This window comes from Acanthaster planci, unplaced genomic scaffold (genome assembly GCF_054643075.1).
Source record: "Acanthaster planci isolate LZ-2023a unplaced genomic scaffold, COTS_SCS Contig95, whole genome shotgun sequence".
In the NCBI taxonomy this organism is placed as follows: domain Eukaryota; kingdom Metazoa; phylum Echinodermata; class Asteroidea; order Valvatida; family Acanthasteridae; genus Acanthaster; species Acanthaster planci.
The window spans coordinates 7,404-27,433 of NW_028257717.1; the positions used below are offsets into that span (position 1 = coordinate 7,404).

The 20,030-nt window shown below is 40.6% G+C and overlaps 3 protein-coding genes across 3 annotated transcripts; all 3 read left to right on the forward strand.

The window, feature by feature from the left end:
* Nucleotides 1-1,267: 1,267 nt before the first annotated feature.
* Nucleotides 1,268-9,643, forward strand: LOC147795264 (uncharacterized). Its single transcript, XM_087132119.1, is given in 10 exon segments — nucleotides 1,268-1,549; nucleotides 2,270-2,334; nucleotides 2,699-4,631; nucleotides 4,776-4,991; nucleotides 4,993-5,169; nucleotides 5,521-5,688; nucleotides 6,037-6,375; nucleotides 6,592-6,851; nucleotides 7,208-7,440; nucleotides 7,713-9,643. Coding segments are annotated over 9 exon segments (3,543 nt in total). The 5' UTR covers nucleotides 1,268-1,549; nucleotides 2,270-2,302; the 3' UTR covers nucleotides 7,898-9,643.
* A 909-nt stretch (nucleotides 9,644-10,552) lies between these two features.
* LOC147795265 (protein IFIT1 homolog B-like) lies at nucleotides 10,553-13,486 on the forward strand. Its single transcript, XM_087132123.1, has 3 exons — nucleotides 10,553-11,203; nucleotides 11,924-11,988; nucleotides 12,360-13,486. The coding sequence occupies exons 2-3, from the start codon at nucleotides 11,957-11,959 to the stop codon at nucleotides 13,480-13,482; spliced, it is 1,155 nt and encodes a 384-aa protein (XP_086988249.1). The 5' UTR covers nucleotides 10,553-11,203; nucleotides 11,924-11,956; the 3' UTR covers nucleotides 13,483-13,486.
* A 72-nt stretch (nucleotides 13,487-13,558) lies between these two features.
* Nucleotides 13,559-19,649, forward strand: LOC147795266 (uncharacterized). Its single transcript, XM_087132121.1, has 7 exons — nucleotides 13,559-14,302; nucleotides 14,449-14,829; nucleotides 15,186-15,353; nucleotides 15,703-16,041; nucleotides 16,262-16,516; nucleotides 16,926-17,120; nucleotides 17,391-19,649. The coding sequence occupies exons 1-7, from the start codon at nucleotides 13,559-13,561 to the stop codon at nucleotides 17,598-17,600; spliced, it is 2,292 nt and encodes a 763-aa protein (XP_086988247.1). The 3' UTR covers nucleotides 17,601-19,649.
* Nucleotides 19,650-20,030: the final 381 nt, after the last annotated feature.

The window sequence follows — 20,030 nt, forward strand, 5'->3', positions numbered from 1 at the left end:
AGCATTATTTAAATTATGTCCTCTCGTTAATGTTTCCGAGTCTGTGCATCGGTGGACTTTAACTTGGAATGACTAACTGATACTGAAAATGAAGAGAATACTGGGAAGTGATCAGAGGTCTCAGTCACTAAAATACCCGCATTTGGAAAAATCTAATTTACAGGTATTTTAAAAAATGTTTGCAATGTGAGAAGCAGATGTTTGGTTACCTTTATAAGTTTGTTAATAAGAGGTGCTGAATCTTCCTGTGACTGCTTATTGTTATGAACATTAATTCGATGTAAGTTGAAATCACCACACAAGAAGCTAAGTTTTCTTTCTTTTGAGATGAGGTCTGTATGCTGCAGGTAATAACTTGCTCAAAGGTAGCTCTAGGATGTGTGTAAACCACCACCAAGAAGATTCTTACATTGACGAGGAGTGACAATATCAACAAGAATAAACTCCAGTGAATCATTACCTAGATCATCTATGTCATACCTTCGGACATATTGGAGACTCGATGACATATGCAAAGCTACATCTCCCACTTTCTGTTCCCTCTTCTTGGACTCCAAGATGTATCCAGGTAGGTTTAGATTTAAGTTACCGTTGGCATTAAGGAAAGTTTTGTTAAAACCAATAATTGACAACTTTCGATTTACTGAATGAAGACGTCTGACGTTGAGATGCAGGAGAGAAAGCTTATCTGGATCATCATGATTAATTTCAAGACGTTAACAAATTAATTGTCAGAGTAATAATTTGTTCTGATAAGTTGATAAGAGGCAGTAGAGGTGTTACCACTAGTATCCCTATCTCAGTATTCATCACGAAAAATGAATCTTAAACAACTGTATTATGATTTTGCAGGAACAAAACACATTTCGAGAAAACAGTGGAAACGCTCCATAACGTGCGTAAATAGCGCCCTCAAGACTAGAGCAGCGCCCTCAAGACATGAGCAGTAAGGTCACAACAATAGACCTCGGCCACCTCCCGAAAACAAAATTTATCCACTGAACGACATATTTTCCAAATATTCACTAGCTCAAGATCTTTAATTCAAATGAAATAAATGTAATGCAGACGGGTGCTTCGTTGACGTGAAAACTATTTCCAGACAATATTATGAAAATCGATTAATTTTAAATCACATACAATGTACTGTAGGCCTGTATCTCTGGGGAATTCCGTGCAATACGCAATGCAAGGAAATTCCCTGCACTACGCAATGCCAGGAAATGCCATCCAGTACGCAATGCTGTTGTTGGTTGCATATTGATCACCCGCACCAGCACCATAGACCTTCGTCTGTTCAGTAACTGTCAAGTTCTCATACGACTCTAGTCATACGATCGACGCTGCCAAAAAGAGGAGCTGAGCCTACGTCACACCAGTGTAGTCGAGAAAAAACATGTAGTAGTGGTTATCATGGAAGTAAAAGACCAGAAGTACTGCTGACCGAGGACGAAGACAAGCCGTGATGGCAGAGAAAAAACATGCAAAACATGGGGACCAGAAACCAGGTGTTGTTGTTAGAGCAGTGTAAGGAATAGACAAAGATAGGGTCAGTATAATTTTAAGTTTTTGCGTTCATACATGCATTTCAGACGGGGGCAAATATGACAAATCGGTGAGAATGCCCCTGCTGCAAACCGGCAATAGCTTTCGTGAGATGAGTTTTGTGATCTCGTGGGCAAAGCACACCCACAGTGACGCTAGGTCCGAGTCCGTGGGTTGTTTCAGACCCTCACTCACAAACCTTGGTATTTCCGACGACGGTGCTACCTCCGTCCGGCTTTCGCTTCCCACATCATGCAAACCAATTTCGTTGACAAATCAATATACCTACAGCGGCAGCAATTTCTTGTCAAGATTAAATTGGGGATGGGGGAAATTGCGCGGCTAATACATGTAATTGTAAAGCCACATGTGCATACAGTATTACAAAAATATTTACGTGTACATGTATTTTGTTATCAACCAGGAAGTATATCAATCAGGCACATACAAGGGGAGGTTAGTTTCCACTTTCCTGGCAACCGACTTTAATATCTTCCAAATAATATTATGGATAAACTAACAAAAACTCGGCAAAACTATTTTAAAAATGGGTTGAACATTAATGTGGATGTGGAATCCGCACAATTTGCATGAATTTTCTCCTCAATCTGTTGGTCTTACATCCTGTTTTATTCACTTCATTGTTTATTTTCCATGCTTTATATTTGGGATAGCAATATATCACAGGTAAACCTTTGCAAATTCATTTATTTAATCTTTACAGGAAACAGCACAACAAATCCCCCACATAATCATCATGGACGACGTCTGCGAGAATCCTCGTGCAAGGTAGGCAGACGATCCAGAGCTCACCACTGCTCATGTGCAAAATACCAAAAGTAGCAGTCAAAATTTAGATAGGCCACCCTTTTGTCGATCTGTCTTACCACAGAAAAAAAATCGTGAAAAATTAATGTCAAGCTGATCCAAGAACCCACTGCTACACTCCGCAAATGAATAGGATGTTCTCACCTTTAAGAACATGTATTTCAGGAATGGGATCGAGCCTCTTTGGGATGGCTGGTGGTATTCAGAGATTATGGGAACAGACAAGTGAAATAGTTCTAACCTGAATTTTTTCTTTTATAAAACTAGTCACACCGTAATGTATTAGCTTAGGCGTGTGCGTGATTTTTTTCTCTTCACCTTACAGGAATGATTTGGGAAAAAGTCCGTTGGAAGAAAGACCTCTATATCATTTCGCTTGGAATCTGAAAATTGGGGTTGAGATCGATTGCGATAAGGTAATACGCAAGATAGACGATGACTTGGACAAGACACCACACTTACTGGGGATCGAAGGTCTTCTCTTCAGGGCGTACTTGGAAGTATGTGACGACCCAAAACGTTGGAACGTTCGTAAAGCCAGAGAGTTCCTGGACAAAGCAGACGAGAGGATAGAACAGACAGATGAGCGTCTGCGTAAAGGCTACAAAGTTGTGTCACTGCTGAATCGCATGTGGATCGAGAACAAATGCCTTAAAACCCAAAAGGTCAAAGAGCTACGCGCTGAATTACGTGGTTACACACTGGAGAACGAAGATTTTCTAGTGATCGGAGCAGTGCACGCGGCTGCTTTGAAACGACTCGGACCCAATGTGTATGCGTCTTCTCTGGAAATGTTTGAGAAAGCGCTGGAGAAGTTCCCCGAAGATGTCAACTTCCTCCACGGGGCTGCGCTAATGGCGGGCAGAATGGCAAGATATAGAAGAGTCACCACCCCTGAGTACGAAAAGATGGACCCTATGGGCAAGGATCTCTTGGACAAGGAAAAGGATTACTTGCAAAAGATGATGGAGATAAATGATGAATATCAGCTGGCAAGGTCAGCTCTTGGATTGAACTTAATTGGACGAGGGGAAGAACAAAAAATAGAAGGACTAAGTCATTTGACGAGGGCATACGAAGAAGCTCCTCAAGTGCAAAACGTTGTACTGAATTTAGTCAGATATTACAGACGTGAAAAAAAGGTTTCAGAGGCCATAAACATATTAAAAACTAAAATTCAAAACAATCCAGAGTGCTACGAGAGTCATTACCAGTTGGCACTTTGCTACACTGAATACGCCAAGGAATGCAGTAGAGACAAGGCAGCGAATCGCAAATGGAATGAAGAAGCTCTTACAGAGCTAGATCAGTGTCTCAAACTCAATAAAGGACAGACATACGCCTTGATGGACAGGTGCAAAGTACATAGCATCTTGAACAGAACGGAAGAAGCCGAAGAGCTCTACGAAAACTGCATCAAACAGTCCGAACACTGGACACCCGAAAACAAGTTTCTGCTGTACTTTAACTTCGCCAATTTCTTCCATGTTAACCAAAGAGTTCCAGGATACAAACCAAGAATGGATTTATGGCAGAACGTGATGAATCTAACAGTTTCGTTTGAATTTCTCGACGACACATCCTATAGATGGGAAGTAGAAAAGAAAGCAGAGTCGAGGAAGAGAGAAGCTTATAGGAAACTGTTGAAACATTACAAAAGCAACAGTCTCGAGCGCGGAATTCTTCTCTTCCAGAACTTTAATTTTAAAGAAGCTGAAAAGGTTTTGGAGAAGCTGAAAGAGGTCGATCGAGAAAACTTCGATATCACACGATACCTTGCACTGACGTACCTGAAGATGGGCAGGGAACAAGAGCTACAGATTTTGTATCAAGGTCACAAGCCTGGAGAAGCAAAAGAGGTATTTGACAAAGCTCACGAAAACGCTATCCAGGCAATGATGGGGGGGCTGCCCCTCACGGAAGGTCGAAAGTTAAGGGCGGACACGGCTCTAGCGATCGCACACAACCAGCTCCTGTCGACTGGTCTTTGTAGTCATTCTAAGACGACGCTGGAACAAGGGCATCGGCAGATGCCGTTGCCGTCCACTCAACCAGAGGTGGAGAGTCAGGCCGCCACAACACTGGATGAAGGCGCTCAGCAGAAAATGTCGGCACCTACAACCATAAAGCTAGACTCTCTATGTATCCAGTTCTACAGGGAGGCTGTCAGATGCGGAAGTCTCGTTGCTAGCCTGGAGTTACTCAGATTGATACAAACCAACAGTGTTGAAGTAACTTCAAGGTGGACCTTCCTCCAGGTACGTCTTTGAGTACGTGTTTGGTTTCACTTAAGCTTCTTATTTTGTTTTAGAAGGGTGTTACAAATCTTCACTAAAGAGTCTGAAATCTGTCATCTTTATTTGACTTTCCAGTCGCTACGTCTTTCTTGTAATTTAATACAGATGCTTGCAGAAATCGACGTGTGTTGCTCGCTGAGAAGCAGTGATTGTCTACATAAGGACCAGAAACCCTTCACCTTTGAACACGGTCTTAGCAGCCGCGATACAGACAAAGATGTATCAGCGCTGAACTGTAAAACCATCAAGCGTGACGGCAGGGCAATCCTAGATGGGAGCCCGTTCTTCAGGCAGGCTTGGGAACAGCACTTCAGCATGGAGAAAAAAAATATTGAAACGCAGGTTTGAAAATAATGAAGGGGAACTTGAGCTGGACGGCAGGGAAGAGTTGGAGGAGATAACCTCGTCGGATGAAATCATCCGCGCCGCTACCGATTGTTGTCCTGAAACTACGTCCTCTTTTGGACGGTATTGTGGACAAATTCGGGGTAAATACTTTGTATAGAATGATGCAAGAGTTAGTATGTTAGTATATGAAATTAGTCCTCAAGTTTACCTGTTACTGGTGGTGGACGTCAATATAGTTGAAAAGGAACAAATATTGGCCAAATACGGGATACAATTCCGTGGCTAATAATTTTGTTACAATAAGCGATTTCAAAAAAGCGAGGTCCTTTTCCGCACAAGGCAGCGCGAATAAGCGGATGTTGTATGCGTGTCTCAATGTCAGTTGATGCACTTAATTTGGACATAAGCTGTCCAGGAATATAATACCTAACTGGCTTGTTAATTAAAATCCCAGGACAATTTCCTTAGTGGATCAGTGTTTCTTGTCTGCTTCCTTATACAGACAGAGGAACTCGGTCTCGAAGAGGAAACGAAGAACCAGTATTTCCCTTTGATGCTGGACGAGCAGAATGCAACAAAAATTCAAAGCGAATTGAAAAAAAGACTGAACACCATCTTCAGCATTGACGTGGACAAAAACTATCCTAAGCTATGGAATCAGTTACTTAAGGTATAAAGAAGAAAGATACTTTGAGTTAATTTGCGTCGCTAACAAGTTAGCTTATAATTTGTCATGATATTTACTCATTCATTTTCTTTAGAGTAATGCAACATTTTGTCACACCCGGACGAGAGCTTTAGCGCTTGTTCATCAGACCTCAAATTACTACATGTATTCGCTAAAACATTGCGCAAGGAAATCAGAGGTATGGGGTTTACAGACAAGTTTAGGCTACACAAGGACGTCCTCGAATCTGTCTTAAGAATAAAGCACATTCAACACATATCATGCATGCCTACATTTGTGTTTCATGAGAAATGCGTCTGGTGTATGGCAATTTTATTTTCGAAATTCCAGATTCAACCAGGCTACAACTCCGGAAATGAGATCCTCAAATCTTTCTGCACCTTGGTTAACAAGATGAAGCACAGAGATGTTGCTTCATCGGTGAGTAAAATACTGGATATAAACAAGGACCCGGTTACATTGGCTCGTAAGTGCACGGATAAAGTGGAAGAGATCTGCAACTTCTTCTTAAACGCCATGAGAGAAGCCAGTGATCTACGGGAAAGTGTGGAAGAGCTTGTGAGTGACATCAAAGATGGCAGACATGAGAAAGCTGACGAACTGCTGAAAATACTGTCTAGCAAAGGAGACTTCGTCGTGCGGATGGGAAGCACTTGGAAGTTGCTGGAGGTAAACCTTAGAATAAGTAGCACGGCACAGCTACCAGACTCACGAGCCACCAACAAAACATAGCCATGTTCATCTTGTTAAAATATGCAGACACAACGAAGTATAATCATCATTCATATAAATTGAAGAAAAAAATTCCTGGTGCCCGTATTTCCTGAAAATAAAAACAGAAAAATTGGTTAAGAAAATATCACTATCGCTGATTCCATTAACCAGATGACTGCACTGATTCGTCAGAGTAAAAGGCTGTCTCGATCATCTTATTCGGAAGCTGATGAAGCTGTACGCAAACTGACCGAGGGAACTCAGGTGATATGCCAGAAACTCAGGAGGCATCATCAAGAGGTTGAAGACGCCGTGTTGGAAAACCACGAGGATGTTCAGATACCGGCTAAGTGCAGGGAAACATGCACAGAAGCTGTCCAAGCGCTGGATGCGGAGTTGGCTAAGCACAAAAATTTGGTGAGAAATGCAATGTTACCAATTTGAGTCTCAATCAAATTGCATAGCTTGTGATAAAGCATTATTTGCGCTTCCTTTGCAGAATACCTGAAGACATGGACAAAGGAGAGAGAAGGATACATCACAAGGGGGCTCAACCCTCTGCATTAAAACTGCTTAAAATAAGCAAGAACAGCAGGAATCCAAATTCCGTGCACAATTACCAAGGAAACTGCAGCAATTTAAGTAATCTTCGAGTTACTTTAATTGAATGGAAAATAGAAGGAGAAAAGGTTAAGGGAGAAGGCTAAAATACCTAGAAAAGCCACCCTGGCCTCTCATCTCTTGTTGGTCCAAAATCGAATTCCATTATGGCTCTGATTTTCAAAAGTATGAAACATATTTGTATGTTCTTTTTTTCTTCCACACAGAGTGGTGATGGATCAGACCCACAGTCAACAGAAGTTACATTTCCACTTCTGGACATGTGCCCAGATGAAGAAACCCCTGGGCACTGGACGGGGAAAGTTACGAAACAGCTGCGTGGAGACCTCAAGCAGATGGGAATTCTTGTTAAAACCAACAAGAAGCTAGTGGAAATAATCCTGCAGGTGAGTGCTAGCAGTCATTCGTGATTGTCATGATATGGCGAATGTTTGTGTGACGTCAACTGCATGATTCTCTGCCATGATGAAGGTACACAGGTATTTTTCCAGAAAATAAACCCACAACAGGACCTTCTGGCATTTTTATTTTGTATCTCACAACATGACGTTTCTTCTCTGAAATCTCCAAAAGCTCGGCCGCACATGGAACTGATATTGATCATGTCATTGTATTCAGAAATTTGTTCTTTTTTATTATTACGATAGGCACAGCCATGCGTCAGTGAGAAGAACTACGTTTCATCGCTGTGAAGACGTTTATCAGCGAAGGAAGTAACGACGGTATGGTAAAGATTAAGACAGACAGTGGTGACGATAAATCCTTCAAGATGTTGGACCTCACCCGCTGGTGTACAAATAAAACCGAGAAAGTTCTCTTGGGTATGCAGTCCTGCCTACTTCTGCCCCCTTCTTAACTTGGAGACGTCCTCGTGGACGCTCAGAGCATAGAAATGCCATGCGTGGGCCTATTAAGACTTCTTCTCTCCAAATACGTATAGAACATAGGATTCCGAAAGTGTCTTTCAGTGCAACACTGGTGTTCCACAACACAGGGCGCCTAAACAGTTCACCGCAGAAAGGCCATTTTTTGCAGCGCATTGTGGGAAATCGTGCATATTATTCTGTTCGCCGGCTGGGTGTAGGAATCTTTCCCTACGCTTTTGCTTCGCGCTGAATGCAAACACAACCACAATTTGTCAACACACAACAGCCAAAACGTACATGACATAATTCCAATGATGGGATTTAGGGCAATCCAGCGGTAGTGAGTCTGCCTCGGGATACACTGCCGGGAAAAATGAAGCAGCGTTCTGTTTTTAGTTTGTTTTTTAATTATCATTATTTTCAATATACATATCGTCAATAATTTCGGAATATAATATGTATTTGGGTATATAGTTTTACGACACATAAATAAGTACATATTAATTTGAGATTCGGTATTCAGTTGAAAGTTACATTTGCATAAGGATCTGGAAGGGGGTCCCTAAAAGCAAGCTTGTCGAGGAGGGATCCCTTTGATAATAATTAGCACATAAAGTGTGAAAACACGAGAACAAAAAAGTAAAATTACACGTAAAACACATCACACGCATGACATGGGGTGCAGGTATTCCAATGCAAAGCAATAAGATAGGAAAATAAAAATATACGAAGTTCACATAGCTAACCCATTAAGAAGTTAACTTGAACTCAAAGAAATAAAAAACAGATAAGTTTCAGTTTTGATTTAAATAATGGAAGACTGCGAATGTCAATGAGTAAGTAATGTAAAGCATTCCCACGACATAGGACCTTCATGGCGAATCACCTTTTGAAAAGTAGTTGTTCTTGCAAAAAGAGAGTGAAATTCTCCACAATTTCGGGTAAAATTAGGATGAATGTTGTCATTGCTACAAAATATCTGTTTAAACTTCAAGTGATACAAATTGTTGGCAAATAGAAAGGTTACTCTCAAACCACAATGTACAAGCTTTGATAAAAGAATGATCTATAGTGTCAAAAGCCTAGGAGAGGCCTGACAAGATACCAAGCTTACTTTGTGATGAGTCAAGCTTAGCTGTGATTTTGTCAATTCATTTGAATATGGCATGAGACGTTGAGGGATTTTCTCGAAATCCGAATCGAGCATTAGTTGTAATGTTATAATCGCTTCACTTAGTACATGTAGTGCGATTAAAAAAAATATTCGCTCAAGAGGTTTGGAGAAAGTGGTTAATACTGTAATTGGTTCGTAGTTGTTAACCAGTTTCGAATCACCACACTTATCAATAGAAATAACTTTCAGTTGGCAATCTTCATTTTGGGGAAATATTTCTTTTGTAAAAGCTAAATTCATAAGAAAAGGTAATGGCTTAAAGATTGAGGAAATGATTTCCTCTATCAAAGAACTGGTTATTCTATCATGGCCTGCTCATTTTTCTTTTGTAATGCATTCACAATATCACTGATCTCTTGCTAAGTAACTGAGTCGAGGAAAATAGAATTTTGATTAGGATAAGACAAGTAGTCATAACACTTGTTGGTATTTGACGGAATTCTTTACACTAAGATTTTGACCAATTGTAAAGTGGTTATTAAAATGAGCAGCTATGCGCTGTGGATCGTCAGTAGTTTCGCCATTGATGTCAATGCTATTAAAAATGCTATCTAAAATACGATTTGCTGCTTATTTCATCGTTGATTATTTTCTAAGTATTCCGGATACTACTTTTGTGCAATTTAATCTGCTCATTATAATAAATACGTCTTAGTCACTAAAATACCCGCATTTGGAAAAATCTAATTTACAGGTATTTAAAAAAATGTTTGCAATGTGAGAAGCAGATGTTTGGTTACCTTTATAAGTTTGTTAATAAGAGGTGCTGAATCTTCCTGTGACTGCTTATTGTTATGAACATTAATTCGATGTAAGTTGAAATCACCACACAAGAAGCTAAGTTTTCTTTCTTTTGAGATGAGGTCTGTATATGCTGCAGGTAATAACTTGCTCAAAGGTAGCTGTAGGATGTGTGTAAACCACCACCAAGAAGATTCTTACATTGACGAGGAGTGACAATATCAACAAGAATAAACTCCAGTGAATCATTACCTAGATCATCTATGTCATACCTTCGGACATATTGGAGACTCGATGACATATGCAAAGCTAAATCTCCCACTTTCTGTTCCCTCTTCTTGGACTCCAAGATGTATCCAGGTAGGTTTAGATTTAAGTTACCGTTGGCATTAAGGAAAGTTTTGTTAAAACCAATAATTGACAACTTTCGATTTACTGAATGAAGACGTGTCTTTAAATCATCAATTTTTTACCTAAACGTCTGACGTTGAGATGCAGGAGAGAAAGCTTATCTGGATCATCATAATTAATTTCAAGACGTTAACAAATTAATTGTCAGAGTAATAATTTGTTCTGATAAGTTGATAAGAGGCAGTAAAGGTGTTACCACTCAACAAAGTATCCCTATCTCAGTATTCATCACGAAAAATGAATCTTAAACAACTGTATTATGATTTTGCAGGAACAAAACACATTTCGAGAAAACAGTGGAAACGCTCCATAACGTGCGTAAATAGCGCCCTCAAGACTAGAGCAGCGCCCTCAAGACATGAGCAGTAAGGTCACAACAATAGACCTCGGCCACCTCCCGAAAACAAAATTTATCCACTGAACGACATATTTTCCAAATATTCACTAGCTCAAGATCTTTAATTCAAATGAAATAAATGTAATGCAGACGAGTGCTTCGTTGACGTGAAAACTATTTCCAGACAATAATATGAAAATCGATTAATTTTAAATCACATACTATGTACTGTAGGCCTGTATCTCTGGGGAATCCCGTGCAATACGCAATGCAAGGAAATTCCCTGCAATACCCAATGCCAGGAAATGCCATCCAGTACGCAATGCTGTTGTTGGTCGCATATTGATCACCCGCACCAGCACCATTGACCTTCGTCTGTTCAGTAACTGTCAAGTTCTCATACCACTCTAGTCATACGATCGACGCTGCCAAAAAGAGGAGCTGAGCCTACGTCACACCAGTGTAGTCGAGAAAAAACATGTAGTAGTGGTTATCATGGAAGTAAAAGACCAGAAGTACTGCTGACGAGGACGAAGACAAGCAGTGATAGCAGAGAAAAAACATGCAAAACATGGGGACCAGAAACCAGGTGTTGTTGGTGTTAGAGCAGTGTAAGGAATAGACAAAGATAGGGTCAGTATAATTTTAAGTTTTTGCGTTCATACATGCATTTCAGACGGGGGCAAATATGACAAAGCGGTGAGAATGCCCCTGCTGCAAACCGGCAATAGCTTTCGTGAGATGAGTTTTGTGATCTCGTGGGCAAAGCACACCCCCAGTGACGCTAGGTGCGAGTCCGTGGGTTGTTTCAGACCCTCACTCACAAACCTTGGTATTTCCGACGACGGTGCTACCTCCGTCCGGCTTTCGCTTCCCACATCATGCAAACCAATTTCGTTGAAAAATCAATATACCTACAGCGGCAGCAATTTCTTGTCAAGATTAAATTGGGGATGGGGGAAAATGCGCGTCTAATACATGTAATTGTAAAGCCACATGTGCATACAGTATTACAAAAATATTTACGTGTACTTGTATTTTGTTATCAACCAGGAAGTATATCAATCAGGCACATACAAGGGGAGGTTAGTTTCCACTTTCCTGGCAACCGACTTTAATATCTTCCAAATAATATTATGGATAAACTAACAAAAACTCGGCAAAACTATTTTAAAAATGGGTTGAACATTAATGTGGATGTGGAATCGGAACAATTTGCATGAATTTTCTCCTCAATCTGTTGGTCTTACATCCTGCTTTATTCACTTCATTGTTTATTTACCATGCTTTGTATTTGAGCTAGCAATATATCACAGGTAAGCCTTTACAAATTCATTTATTTCATCTTTACAGGAAACAGTACAACAAATCCCCCACATAATCATCATGGACGACGTCTGCGAGAATCCCCTTGCAAGGTAGGCAGACGATCCAGAGCTCACCACTGCTCATGTGCAAAATACCAAAAGTAGCAGTCAAAATTTAGATAGGCCACCCTTTTGTCGATCTGTCTTACCACAGAAAAAAAAACAATCGTGAAAAATTAATGTCAAGCTGATCCAAGAACCCACTGCTACACACCGCAAATGAATAGGATGTTCTCACCTTTAAGAACATGTATTTCAGGAATGGGATCGAGCCTCTTTGGGATGGCTGGTGGTATTCAGAGATTATGGGAACAGACAAGTGAAATAGTTCTACCCTGAATTTTTTCTTTTATAAAACCTAGTCACCACCGTAATGTAATTAGCTTAGGCGTGTGCGTGATTTTTTTCTCTTCACCTTACAGGAATGATTTGGGAAAAGGTCTGTTGGAAGAAAGACCTCTGTATCATTTCACTTGGAATCTGAAAATTGGGTTTGAGATCGATTGCGATAAGGTAATACGCAAGATAGACGATGACTTGGACAAGACACCACACTTACTGGGGATCGAAGGTCTTCTCTTCAGGGCGTACTTGGAAATATGTGACGACCCAAAACGCTGGGACGTTCGTAAAGCCAGAGAGTTCCTGGACAAAGCAGACGAGAGGATAGAACAGACAGATGAGCGTCTGCGTAAAGGCTACAAAGTTGTGTCACTACTGAATCGCATGTGGATCGAGAACAAATGCCTTAAAACCCAAAAGGTCAAAGAGCTACGCGCTGAATTAGGTGGTTACACAATGGAGAACGAAGATTTTCTAGTGATCGGAGCAGTGCACGCGGCTGCTTTGAAACGACTCGGACCAAATGTGTATGCGTCTTCTCTGGAAATGTTTGAGAAAGCGCTGAAGAAGTTCCCCGAAAATGTCAACTTCCTCCACGGGGCTGCGCTAATGGCGGGCAGAATGGCAAGATGTAGAAGAGTCACCACCCCTGAGTACGAAAAGATGGACCCTATGGGTAAGGATCTCTTGGACAAGGAAAAGGATTACTTGCAAAAGATGATGGAGATAAAGGATGAATATCAGCTTGCAAGGTCAGCTCTTGGATTGAACTTAATTGGACGAGGGGAAGAACAAAAAATAGAAGGACTAAGTCATTTGACGAGGGCATACGAAGAAGCCCATGAAGTGCAAAAGGTAGTACTGAATTTAGTCAGATATTACAGACGTGAAGGAAAGGTTTCAGAAGCCATAGACATATTAAAAGATAGAATTCAAAACAATCCAAACTGCTACGAGAGTCATTACCAGTTGGCACTGTGCTACATGGCACATGCTAGGGGATACAGCAGGAGAGACAAGGCAGCGATTCACAAATGGAATGAAGAAGCTCTTACAGAGCTAGATCAGTGTCTCAAACTTAACAAAGGACAGACATACGCCTTGATGGATAAATGCAAAGTATATAGCTTTTTGAAAAAAACAAAAGAAGCGGAGGAGCTCTACGAGAACTGCATCCAACAGTCAAAAACACTGGACAACTGAAAACAAGTTTCTGCTGTACTCTGAATTTGCTAAGTTCTTTGTTTATAACCACAAAGCTGCGGGATACGAATCGAGAATGGATTTATGGCAGAAAGTGATAGATCTTACGGTTTCGTTTGAATTTCTTGACGAGACATCCTGTAAGTGGAAAGTACAAAAGAAACATGAGAGGAGAAAGGAAGAAGCTTACAACAAACTGTTGGGTTTTTACAAAAGCAACAGTCTCACACTAGGAATTCTTCACTTCCAGAACTTCAATTTTAAAGAAGCTGCAACGGTTTTGGAGGAGCTGAAAGAGGTCGATCGAGAAAACTTCGATATCACACGATACCTTGCACTGACGTACCTGAAGATGGGCAGGGAACGAGAGCTACAGGTTTTGTATCTAGGTCACAAGCCTGAAGAAGCAAAAGAGGTATTTGACAAAGCTCACGAAAACGCTATCCAGGCAATGATGGCGGGTCTGTGCCAAACGGAAGGTAGAAAGCTAAGGGCGGACACGGCTTTAGCGATCGCACACAACCAGCTCCTGTTGATTGGTCTTTGCAGTCGTGCCAAGACAGCTCTTGAACAAGGGGCTCAAGGTCAGCAGATGCCCTTGCCGTCCTCTCAGCAAGAGATGGAGGGTCAGAACGCCACAACACTGGATCAAGTCACTCAGCACACAATGTCGACACCTACAACCATACAGCTAGACTCTCTGTGTATCCGGTCATACAGGGAGGCTGTCAGGTGCGGAAGTCTCCTTGCTAGCCTGGAGTTACTCAGATTGATACAAAAGAACATTGTTCATGTAACTTCAAGGTGGACCTTCCTCCAGGTAGGTCTTTGATTATGCTTTCTTTTTTAAATTTAAGCTTCTTATTTTGTTTTAGAAGTGTGTTACAAATCTTCACTAAAGTGTTTGAAATCTGCCATCTTTATTTGACTTTCCAGTCGCTACGTCTTTTTTGTAATTTAATGCAGATGCTTGCAGAAATCGACGTGTGTTGCTCGCTTAGAAGCAGCGATTGTCTACATAATGACCAGAAACCCCTCACTTTCAAAGACGGCCTTAGCAGCCGCGATACAGACAAAGATGTATCAGCGCTGAACTGTAAAACCATCAAGCGTGACGGCAGGGCAATCCTAGATAGGAGCCCGTTCTTCAGGCAGGCTTGGGAACAGCACTTCAGCATGGAGAAAAAAATATTGAAACACAGGTTTGAAAATAATGAAGGGGAACTTGAGCTGGATGGCAGGGAAGAGTTGGAGGAGATAACCTCGTCGGATGAAATCATCCGCGCCGCTACCGATTGTTGTCTGAAACTACGTCCTCTGTTGGACGGTATTGTGGACAAATTCGGGGTAAATATTTTGTATAGAATGATGCAAGAGTTAGTATGTTAGTATATGAAATTAGTCTCAAGTTTACCTGTTACTGGTGGTGGACGTCAATATAGTTGAAAAGGAACAAATATTGGCCAAATACGGGATACAATTCCGTGGCTAATAATTTTGTTACAATAAGCGATTTAAAAAAAGCAAGGTCCTTTTCCGCACAAGGCAGCGCGAATAAGCGGATGTTGTATGCGTGTATCAATGTCAGTTGATGCACTTAATTTGGGCATAAGCTGTCCAGGAATACCTAACTGGCTCGTTAATTAAAATCCCAGGACAACTACCTTAGTGGATCAGTGTTTCTTGTCTGCTTCCTTATACAGACAGAGGAACTCGGTATCGAAGAGGAAACGAAGAACCAGTATTTCCCTTTGATGCTGGACGAACAGAATGCAACAAAAATTCAAAGCGAATTGAAAAAAAGACTGAACACCATCTTCAGCATTGACGTGGACAAAAACTATCCTAAGCTATGGAATCAGTTACTTAAGGTATAAAGAAGAAAGATATTTTGAGTTAATTATGCGTTGCTAACAAGTTAGCTTATAATTTGTCATGACATTTACTCATTCATTTTCTTTAGAGTAATGCAACATTTTGTCACACCCGGACGAGAGCTTTGGCGTTTGTTCATCAGAGCTCAAATTACTACATGTATTCGCTAAAACACTGCGCAAGGAAATCAGACGTATGGGGTTTACAGACAAGTTTAGGCTACACAAGGACGTCCTCGAATCTGTCTTAAGAATAAAGCACATTCAACACATATCATGCATGCCTACATTTGTGTTTCATGAGAAATGCGTCTGGTCTATGGCAATTTCATTTTCGAAATTCCAGATTCAACCAGGCTACAACTCCGGAAATGAGTTCCTTAAATCTTTCTGCACCTTGGTTAACAAAATGAAGCACAGAGATGTTGCTTCATCGGTGAGTAAAATACTGGATATAAATAAGGACCCAGTTACCTTGGCTCGTCAATGCACGGATAAAGTTGAGGAGATATGCAACTTCTTCTTTGACGCCATGAGAGAAGCCAGTGATCTACGGAAAAGTGCGGAAGAGCTTGTGAGTGACATCAAAGATGGCAGACACGAGAAAGCTGACGAACTGCTGAAAATACTGTCCAGCAAAGGAGACTTCGTCGTGCGGATGGGAAGCACTTGGAAGTTGCTGGAGGTAAACCTTAGAATAAGTAGCACGGCACAGCTACCAGACTCACGAGCAACCAACAAAACATAGCCATGTTCATCTTGTTAAAATATGCAGACACAACGAAGTATAATTTTCATTCCTATAAATTGAAGAAAAAAATTCCTGGTGCCCGTATTTCCTGAAAATAAAGACAGAAAAATTGGTTAATTAAGAAAATATCACTATTGCTGACTCCATTTACCAGATGACTGCACTGATTCGTCAGAGTAAAAGGCTGTCTCGATCACCTTATTCGGAAGCTGAAGAAGCTCTACGCAAACTGACCGAGGGAACACAGGTGATATGTCAGAAACTCTGGAGGCATCATCAAGAAGTTGAGGACGCCGTGTTGGAAAACCACGAGGATGTTCAGATATCGGCTAAGTGCAGGGAAACATGCACAGAAGCTGTCCAAGCGCTGGATGCGGAGTTGGCTAAACACCAAACTGCAATAAGAAACGTAGGTTTTTGAACTCGAGTCTTGATCCATTTATACAGCTAATGATGACAAGCACGTCATCAGCTCCTTTTGGCGCTATCTCGCTTTATCACCCAAAGGACAGAGATTAGGGAGGATGGGGGGACAACTTGCAAGGGAGAGAAACAAATGATCTCTCTTTTGCTTAAAAAGATGAAATAAAATTATGTAAATTACATGCACAATTAAGTAACCTCCAAGTCACGTTTTTGTTGAATGGAAAACTGAATGGAAGGGAGAAAGGTTAATGGAAACGTTTAAATGTCTAGAATCGTAGCCCTATCCTCTCATCTCTCGTGGTCCAAGTTCGAATTTCATTATGGATGATATTGGACTCCGTTATTCCGAAAGCGTAAAATGTTTCACATGATGTTTCTAATCTTCTATACAGCCTGGTAGGGGAACTGACTCACAAACGACAAAAGTTGCATTCCCATTTCTGGATATCTGTCCAGATGCCGGACCCTGTCAGCAAAACGAGCCTGGACATTTGAAGGGGAAAGTCAAGAAGCAGCTGAAAAAAGCCCTCAATCAGATGGGAATTCCTGTTAAGATCACCGACAAGCTGTTAGAAATAATCCTGCAGGTGGGTGTTAGCAGTCATGCGTAATTGACACGAAGCTGTCATGATATGGCAAGTTTTTTTATGGTGTCAACTGAATGATTCTCTGCCATGGTGGAGATACACTAGCGATTTTTAAGAAAATGTATGAACTCAACTGAAATACCTGCCATTTTGATGTTGTGTCTCAAAGCATGATGCATCTTCTCTGAAATCTTCAACAGCCGCACATAGAAAATAAAAATTACATGTCATCGTACTTATAAATTTGTTCCTCTTTTATTATTACGATAGGCACAACCATGCATCAGTGAGGATAACTACGGTTTCATCGCTGTGAAGACTTTTATCACCGAAGGAAGTAACGACGGTATGGTGAAGATTAAGACAGACAGTGGTGACGATAAATCCTTCAAGGTGTTGGACCTCACCCGCTGGTGTACAAATAACACCAAGAAAGGTCTCTTAGAAATGCAGTCCTGCCAGCCTGCATCCTCTTCTTAAAGTGGATGTGTCGTTCGTGCGCCTTGTTATAGCCTATTCAAACTCTTACAATGCAAATTTTTATGCTGTAACATTGCACAGTAAATATTACTGTTTTCGGCCTATTAAAATTATTCCTAGTTCCTGAAAGAGACTTCCAAATTATCAGTCTTTACAATTCACGTGCACTAATGATGGGGTCAAGTCATGTAAATTCTTTAATCTCGTTTTGATACCTGAAAGAAACGTCCACACTGTTGGGTAATGCTTTTCCTTACTTATTAGTTCGATGTCTGTTTATTTGTTTATTTATGCAGAGTACTTAGACTTAGTAATCGGGAGGGAAATAGTAATTGTGTAGTTGTGGTTCGCGTTGAAAAATAGTGAAGTGAAGTTGAGTGAAACTGCCCTTAGAGGGGCTCTAATTCAAGCCAGAGGAACAAGATTTTGAAGTATCTAACTCCCTACCAAATTTGAGATGTGAACAATATATGTTGTTTATATGAAAATATCTGTATTTTAAAACATTTAAATATTGTAAGGAACCGTTGTTACTTCAGTCGCTCCATATACCTCCCCACACTTTCCGCCATTAAAGGGAGCCATCGGAAATGTCCAGTGAAATGTCGATGGATTCGTCGAAATTTCGAAAGCATTTATCCCGCGCATGTTGTACGTAAATCGACGAAGTTATAGCTGCTCACCATGGTTTGCAATGTCTGCGAAATGATAGAGTTATTGAATTTCATTCCCTTCTTTGAATAAGGGAAACGAACTTCCTGATCGTTTTGCTATATTGTATATGTGGCAAATAACGCACAGTATCAGTGTCTGCCATTGCTCTAGAACAGCCACTTGCAGGTAGGTACCGGTAGCTTTATGTTTTGAAGAATTAATGAGATAAAACAGTCTGAATCTATAACCACCCAACTACTGGTATTCACTGCCAAACGAAGCAAGCTACATCTGCTCAATACTGAGAATAGAACGACAGTTTAATCGCTGCAGAGCCTGTGAACGTGTACAAAGAGTAAATATAAATATAAATATAAATAAAAGGCGCCAGTGTAGATTTAGAATAATATATTTCAAGTTTACAACACCATGAGTGCCTTTTTAAAATATGCTGTATATTACATCAGAATGTTAACCAGGAAACATCTTTATAGATTTGCACTTTCATATCTTTTACTAACTGTCATCCAAGTAATTTCGATGACAAGCTCTTATCTTTCATGACGTGATGCATTTTATAATTTACTTCCAAGTTGGGGTTCATGTGCCTACAAGTTTACAAGTTTAAGATAACAATGAACCATTTTTCTCAAAAATAATCTGATGTAAAAGTGAAGTATCTGCTTGGTCTTAAATGAAAATGTACCCATTAATTATTTGCACAAGACCACAAAAACACATAATTTTGTTGAAAGAAACTCGGTAACAAGGCTGCCCAAAGCCTGTGTTACTATACATTCAAAGCCCCTGGAATGGTGTGCACTGACGGGTCTGACACATTTAATCGTTTTTCAAAGTTGTTCCTCTGACAAAGCACATTTTGTAATGTCCGTTCCCTTTTGATATTTGTCGATTTTATTTATATAATATTTACATAGTATAATTTTCATCTGAACTTGCTTTTAATGTTAAATTGCTAGCAAAGTAATTGTAAAATAATTCCCACTGTTTTTATATACAGGGCCCTCGTGCAAAGCAATTTGAACTGAAGAGGTAACTATATTAAAAAAGAAGAGAAATACATTGTGATAGAAAGGAACCGTCGTTACTTGAGTCGCGCCATAAACCCCCCCCCCAACACTTTCCGCCATTAAAGGGGGCCATCGGAAATTTCCAGTGAAATATCGATGGATTCGTCTGTCCAAGTGCGTAGTTCACTGCCAGAGCGAACATTGTGTAAACCGGTTTAGGGAAACTAGATAGCAGAAATCTGTAAGTTTCCATGATTTTACACGGAGCATGTGCCAGCAATCGTCTTGTTAAATTTGCCAGCTTGGATAAATATCCATTGTCATTTCTGTGTCCACCAAAGGAGCCTCCACTGCTCTGAAAATTGCGCCCTCTCTCTCGCTCGCGCCGAGGATAACACTAATTTCGAAAGCGGCAGTCCCGCGCATGGTGTACGTAAACCTATGAGGATATAGCTGCTCAACATGGTTTGCAATGTCTGCAAATTTAATTCCCTTCTTCAAATAAGGGAAACAAATTTCCTGATCGTTTTGCTATATATACTGTAGGTGGCAAATAACTCACAGTATCAGTGTCTGCCATTGCGCTGGAACAGCCACTTGCAGGTAAGTAGTTTTTATGTTTTGACTGAGAATTACTGAGATAAAACAGTCTGAATCTACATATAACCACCCAAGTACTGGCATTTCTAGAAGATGACAGCTATCTGTCTCGTTTTAGGGGTCGTTTTTTTGCCAATTCAAACAA